Source organism: Urocitellus parryii, chromosome 4 (assembly GCF_045843805.1).
Source record: "Urocitellus parryii isolate mUroPar1 chromosome 4, mUroPar1.hap1, whole genome shotgun sequence".
NCBI classification, from domain to species: domain Eukaryota; kingdom Metazoa; phylum Chordata; class Mammalia; order Rodentia; family Sciuridae; genus Urocitellus; species Urocitellus parryii.
In genome coordinates, this window is record NC_135534.1 from 8,375,217 (window position 1) to 8,381,792 (window position 6,576).

Below are 6,576 nucleotides of genomic sequence, written 5' to 3' on the forward strand. Positions count from 1 at the left end.
CTAAAGCCTCACAGTCAGGGGCAGACCCAGCCCTGGCTGCCTGCACTCTCCCAAAACTGTGCTGTGTGACTCTGGGCCAAACCTCTACCTCTCTGGGTCTCTACTTCTCCTCTGTTCAGTGACGAGGGTGAGTGACCCCTGTTCTGGGGTTCTCTGGAAGAAGGGAAAGAAGAAAGGGAGGGCGTCCCAGGGCTGGGCCACTCACTGGTTCTGTATATCATGGATGGTGTCGGGCAGCGGCAAGTTCTGGGTTTCGGGCAGCAGGAGTGCAGCCAGGCCACTCAACAATGGCACGGTCCCGTGAACCAGCAGGGGCAGTGAGGGGGAATAGATGCCCAGCAGCAGGACCAGGGGTCCCAGGATGGCTCCCCCACGGGCGGCCATCTGGCCCAGGCCCACCGCTGTCATCCTGCAGTGCAGATGCTCCTGTGAGCGGCCGCCGTAGTATCCGCAGGCAGCTTTGACCTTCTGCCCCAGCCCAGCCCCTCGTGGCCCAGGGGCCCAGGCTGGGCCAGGACTTGCCTGGACAGCCTGAGACCACATGGAAGGGAGTCACATGGCAGGAGCATCTGGGTCCGTGGCGGCCACCCCACTTCCCTCCCAGCCTAGGGCACCCTCTCACCTGAGCACCGTGGGGAAGAGTTCACTGAGGAAGATGCTCACGCAGGTGAAGCTGGCCCCTAGCGCCCCCAGCCCCAGCACGGCCAGGGCTGAGCGCAGGGCCCCCATCTCTGTGGACACAGACGGGTTAGCAGGACGGGCGGCAGGCCTAGTTCTTTCCTGCTGAAACTCATCCCTGAGTCCCCATTTGTCCCATCCCTGTCCCCTGGACTCCGCTGCTGCTTCCGCTGCTCTGGCCCAGCCAGGCCCTCGCTCCCCAGCAGCCTCCTCAGGGGGCTGGCGCTCTGGTCCTAGCCCTGGGAGGAAGGGGCCGAGGGCCCCTGTTCCTGGCTCTGGCCCCATGGTCCTGCCTCCCTGGGGGGTCAGCCGGGCTGTGCCTGCTCACCATGGGGCACCAGGGTGTTGGCCAGGACGCAGAGCCCCGACAGCACCAGGGAGCCGGCCTGCAGGGGGCGGCGGCCCAGGCGGCTCAGCAGCAGCAGAGTGCCCATCTTGGCCGGGAGGTCCACGGCCCCGATGAGCAGCTGGAGCAGGAAGATGTTGCTGCCCAGGGCCTGCAGGTTCAGGGCCAGGCCGTAGAAGGTGAAGGCGAAGGCGAACCTGGGGGCAGTGGGCAGGTGAGCTGGGCGCGTCCTGTCGGGAGCCTGACTACAGAGGGGCAGGTGACCGGGTTGCAGCGCCTCCTGGGGACACTCTCAGGCCAGTGGCCAGACAGGAGAGCCCGCCGGGCCCTGGGCCACTGGCCGGCTCGAGCCCTGACTCCGGGCTCCCCTGGCAGCCAGCAGTGGAGGCCGGCCTGGGGGCTGGGGTCCAAGGCACCTACCAGATCATCAGGGAGACCCAGGTCCGGAGGCGCAGCCCGGGAGTGCAGAACAGGGTGCCCAGGCTGACGGGGTCCTGGCCCCTGCTCACCTCCTCCTGCAAGGCTGAGAGCACGACCTGGGGGCGGGGGGCAGAGGTGTCGGTGCTGGGACACCTGCAGCCCTTCCCCCGGGGACCCTCACAGGGAGCTGGCCCGTGCTTGGCCTCCCGGCTGGGGCAGGGAGACGGACTGAGGCCAGGTCCTCACCTCCATGGTCAGTGTGTCCCCTGCTGCCCTCTTGCCGTTGATGGCGGCCACCCTCTGCAGCTCCCTCAGGCCCCAGTCCAGCTTGCCCGTGATGAGGAGCCATCTGGCGGATTCGGGCAGCCACCTGGAGTGCAGGGGTGTGGGGGTCACTGCCTGCCCCTCCCCCTCCCCACTGTCCCCTGTCTCTCAGCTGGAAGGGGCCTCCCTGGCACCGCAGCTTCAGCTGTGGGGTCCGTGCTGCAGGGGACAGCAGGGTTCAGCAGGTGGCCCTCCGCCTCCCTCCTCCCTGGGCTGGGGTTGGGGCCCACCCTCCCCACCCTCCCCACCCTCTGTCCCTGGACCAGCTGCTGCCGGTGGGTGACCCTGGTTCCTTCCCACCTCCTCCTGCCCCACAGCCCTGCTCCACCTCCTCCAGGAGCCAGGCTGGGCTGCACCCAGGCCCCAGGGGCTGCAAGTCCACAGAGTGGGTCTCCCGCTCCAGCACCCCTGGTGTCCCGTAGCCAAAGTCTCACCTTCCTCCCCAGGCGAGGGCCAGGAGCAGGTCTGTGATGTCACCCGCTGGCCAGCCCCCGTCCTCCCCTCTGGACCCCTCACGTCTGGCTGTCCCCACAGCCACCTGCCCACCACTCCCCACGGAGCCTCCTGCAGGCCCAGGTCCCTGAGCCAGGTGAGCTGTCCTGTGGGGAGCCACCTGCCTCACACCCACCTGGGTCCTGAGCTTGTCTGGGATTTGCAGAACAGGGGACAGAAGGAGGCTGGGGGTGCAGACTACAGTCGACGAGCCCCAGTGGCTTGTCAGACTTGGGCACAGGGAGGAAGGGAGAGGTGTGTGGCCTTCGGACTCCAGCATCAGGTGGGGGACTGTCCCCAACGTGGGGAGAGCAGGTGTTGGCAGGGAGGTGTCACAGGCGCCTGGAGCTGAGGCCGAAGCTGGGGTGGGGCAAGTTTGAGGTCTGCAGCACTTGGCGGGGGTTGGAGATGCTGGCTGAGACCCTCGAGGGGGAGGCCTGGGCTGTACCCACTGCGTGCTTTGGGGTGGCCGAGTAGCAACACCTAGGCCACAGACAGTGAGTAGGGGGCTCCTGGAGGCCTCGGGACGTAGTCCTGGGCGAGCGAACCCCGGGTTGGAGAGGGTTTGCGTCACAGGCTTGTGGTGTGCAGGCTCCCTCCAGCCCAAGTGACCCTGGCCTCCCGCACTGACAGCCTTCTGTCTCCAGGGAACGGAGAGTCTCCTACACTGGGCTCTGCAAGAGCGGTCTCTTCCAGGAGGGGAGAGGGTGCGGCACCCACCATGAGTACACAAAGCTGAGGATGAAGGGCACGGAGATGGCCAGCTGCAGCAGCGACCAGTCACGCACACCATAGGCCACCGCGGCCATCAGCATCTGGCCAAAGCTGAAGCCCACGGAGTTCAAGGTCATCACCAAGGGGCGGGCCCGTGCCGATGTCCACTCCATCACTGCGGGAGACCGCATGGGTCAGCCCGAGGCCCCTCACAGCCTACCCTGCACGGCCCCAGGTTGGGGGACCTACGGAGACTGCCCGAGTTCATCATGATGCCCGCCACGGCGAAGGCCACCAGGAAGCGGAACAGGCAGTACAGGGGGAAGGTGGGGGCGAAGGCAGCCACCGTCCCCGACACCGCTGTCTGCAGGTAGTTCCACGTCAGCACCCTCTTGCGCCCGAACCTGCGGCACACACACCAGGGTGGCGGATCCAGGGCGTGTGGCGGGGTCACCGGGATCTGGACCTGTGGAGCCCACCCTGTGCCCACCGAGCCGAGGAAGCTGCCCTGGGTCAGACCTCGGGAGAGTCAGGGAGCCCTGGAGGTCCGCGGAAGGTGTGCTCAGCGGGGAAGGGCTGCCCGTCACCAGAGGCCCTCCAGGCAGGCACCCAAGGCTGGTGTGGCCACGCGCAGAGTGACGAGCCACAATGACACTCTACAGCCCCCAGAGCAAGGCGAGTGACCCTGTGGCCCGAGGAGCGACCAGACTTGCTCTGGTGACATGGAAAAGGGACCCACCAGGACCAGGGGGCTCACCTGTCCGAGGCGTGGCCACACACCGCAGCTCCCACCAGGACCCCCGCCAGGTAGATGGACTGGGCCATGGGCTTCAGAAACTGGGAGTCACACACCAGGTCCCACTGGCGGGAGAGCGGGGGAGGGGTGAGCCCAGGAGGGTGGGGGCCGGGGAGCTAGTGGGTGGCTCCTACGGAGGGGGCCCCCTCTGGGGGCGTGGAGCAGGGCCCCCGGGTTCTGCCAGGGCACCACAGGTGTGGCTCGGTCTCCCGAGGAGTGCACTGCCACCCCACCAAGCCCTCAGTGGCTCCCTATTGCCCCGGCCCTGCCCAGAGCCACATTCCTCCTCTTCTTCACAGAAACGCCCCTTCCTGCTTGCTGGGACCAGCTGTCCCTCTCCACTGGCCCAGATTTGTCTCACATCCCTTATGAGAAGGCACCTGGGCTTGCCCTGTGTGCTTTGTCCTGGAGGAACCCAGCAAATGGTCACTAAGCGCCCCGTGACTGGCAGCCAAGTGTCAGCAGACACATTGGGAGGTCCCCGTCCCCTGCAGGGCTGTGTGGCCGAGGCCCGGCTGAGAGCTGACCCCAGAGCCAGAGAGGCCGGGGGAGGTGGCCCTTCCTAGGACTGGACCGTTTTGAGTCCAACTGCTGATCTGTGGCTCTGACCCCCAGGAGCCAGGTGTGGCCCCTTACCTGGGTCACGGTGGTGGAGGTGAAGGTGCTGCGGTCATAGACCCAGCCGTCCACACAGGGCTCTGTGGCGGCCTCGCTCCAGTTGGTGGCCGTGACGTTGGAGCCCAGGAGCTGCCACTGCGGCTGGCGGAAGCGGAGACACTGGTGTGGCTGCTGGTCGGGGCCCCGTGGGACGGAGACAGCCAGGAGGGCCTCGGGACTCAGGGCCCCCGCGACGCCGGCCTGGCTGGTGGCATTGTCCAGGAGGGGCACCCAGCAGCGGTGGCTGGGCACGGCGGCCGAGAAGTTCTCGGCCATGTTCTGCATGGTGAGCAGGACGATGGGGACCACCAGGGCCATCAGCTGCAGGATCTGGAACCTGCCCATGCCACCTACTTGGTCTAGGAGTTCCGGAAATGCCATGGCGCCGGCCGGGGGGCCCAGGGAGGCACCCGCTTCACAGAAGCTGGTCCAGGGCCCGTGGCCACGAGCCACAGGCCTGCGCTTCCCACAGCAGCGACCCCTCCAGCGTCCCCAGCCCAGCAGCCGGGAGCATGTCAGGGGCCACCGGTTTTGCAGAGCTGGGCCTGGGGCTCCTGGGCATCCGCTCACTGGCTGTCACTTGGGGTGGTTCCCACCGAGCCTTGGAGCCACATGCTGTGACCCTGAGGCCACCCACGTGTCCCTTGGAGCCACTGCTGCCCCTGGGCCTCTGGAAAAAGCTGACTTTGGAAAGTGGGACTTGGAGACTGAAGCCACCCACGCTGGAATTAAAGTGTGACCAGGGGCCGCTTATGGCAGAGCGTTTAGCAATCATCCCAGACAGTTTAACCCGGCCCCCAGGGAGGCGCAGGGCAGGGGCTCGGCAGGGCGGCCTCCCTCTGCCTCAGGGAACCCGGGCTCTGCACCCTGGCTGCGTGCCACCCCCCAGGGCCCCTGCCTGCCTCACAGGGTGGCCCCGGGATGCCCCTGTTCTTGGAGCCTCCAGCGGCGTGGGCTTGGGGACCACGTGTCCCCACGCCTCCTAGCCCGTGGGCTGCCATCACGGATGCCTGCACCCCCTCTGCCGCTACCCTCTCCTGAGCCACAGTGGGGCTTACCGTGCCCTGAGCTCAGAGTGTGCACAGCCACCTCTGCGTGGCCGAGGCTGAGGTCCCCGCATGTGCCTCCCTGGCAGCTTCCCTGTCTCAGCTTTTAGAGGCTCCATCCTTCCAGCTGCTCAGGACGACACCAGGGGGTCACCGGGGGAATCCTGCCAGTTCACCTTCAAAACCTGTCCGGGGGCCAGGTGCAGTGACGCTCGCCTGGGATCCCAGCAGCTTGGGAGGCTGAGGCAGGAGGATGGCGAGTTCAAAGCCAGCCTCAGCCACTTATCGAGGCCCTAGGCAACCTAGCAAGACCCTGTCTCAAAATTAAATCCAAAAAAAGGGCTGGGATGTGGCTCAGTGGTTAAGCGCCCCTGGGTCCAATCCCCGGTACAAAAGAAAGAGCGTCCAGGACATGCACAGCCCCTCCACTGCGACCCTCTTGGCCTGTCGGGTGAAGCTCCTGGGTCAGTACAGTGGCCTCTCCATAGACTCCTTGCTTCCACCTTTGAGCCTTTATAGAATATTCTCCACCTGAAGAACAGGGGTTCTGGCTCACTCCAGTCAGGCCACATCACGGTTGTGCTCAAAACATGGCCACACCTCCTCACCTCTCTCAGAGTAAAAGCCAATCTTTACAGTGACACCGTTGGGCCCGCCATTGCCTCTCCAAGCTCATCTCTGGTCCTTGCTCTCCACACATCAGCTCTAACGACCTCCTTGCTGTACTTTGTGCCACATGCATGTTTGCCTCAGGGCCTTTGCACCTGCTGTTCCTCTTGCCGGGGCCCCTCTTCTCCCAGAGATTCCCGTGGAATCCTGAGGATTCCTTCAAGTCTGTGTTAGGAAGGCTTGTTCTCAGCATGGACTTCTCTGAACTCCCCGACTAAACTTCGTCTGCCCCCATCCTTGGCACCCCCAGTTCCATTTCTTACATCTTTTGTCTCCGTTATACTTACCACCATGGGTCACAGTACACGTTACTCATTCATTTGTTTCTGTTTAGCTTCCTACCTTTGGAATGGAAGCTCCTTGAAGGTGCAGATAATGGCTATTTTGTTCACTGCTCATCCCATCACTTGGCACATAGTTAGCATGGATTAAAT

At 65.0% G+C, this 6,576-nt stretch overlaps 1 protein-coding gene across 1 annotated transcript; it reads right to left on the reverse strand.

Moving 5' to 3' along the window:
* Positions 1-201: 201 nt before the first annotated feature.
* Slc22a12 (solute carrier family 22 member 12) lies at positions 202-4,808 on the reverse strand. Its single transcript, XM_026396594.2, has 9 exons — positions 4,407-4,808; positions 3,732-3,835; positions 3,224-3,378; positions 2,981-3,149; positions 1,691-1,814; positions 1,445-1,560; positions 1,007-1,221; positions 623-731; positions 202-409 (listed from the first exon to the last, which is right to left on the reverse strand). The coding sequence occupies exons 1-9, from the start codon at positions 4,806-4,808 to the stop codon at positions 202-204; spliced, it is 1,602 nt and encodes a 533-aa protein (XP_026252379.2).
* Positions 4,809-6,576: the final 1,768 nt, after the last annotated feature.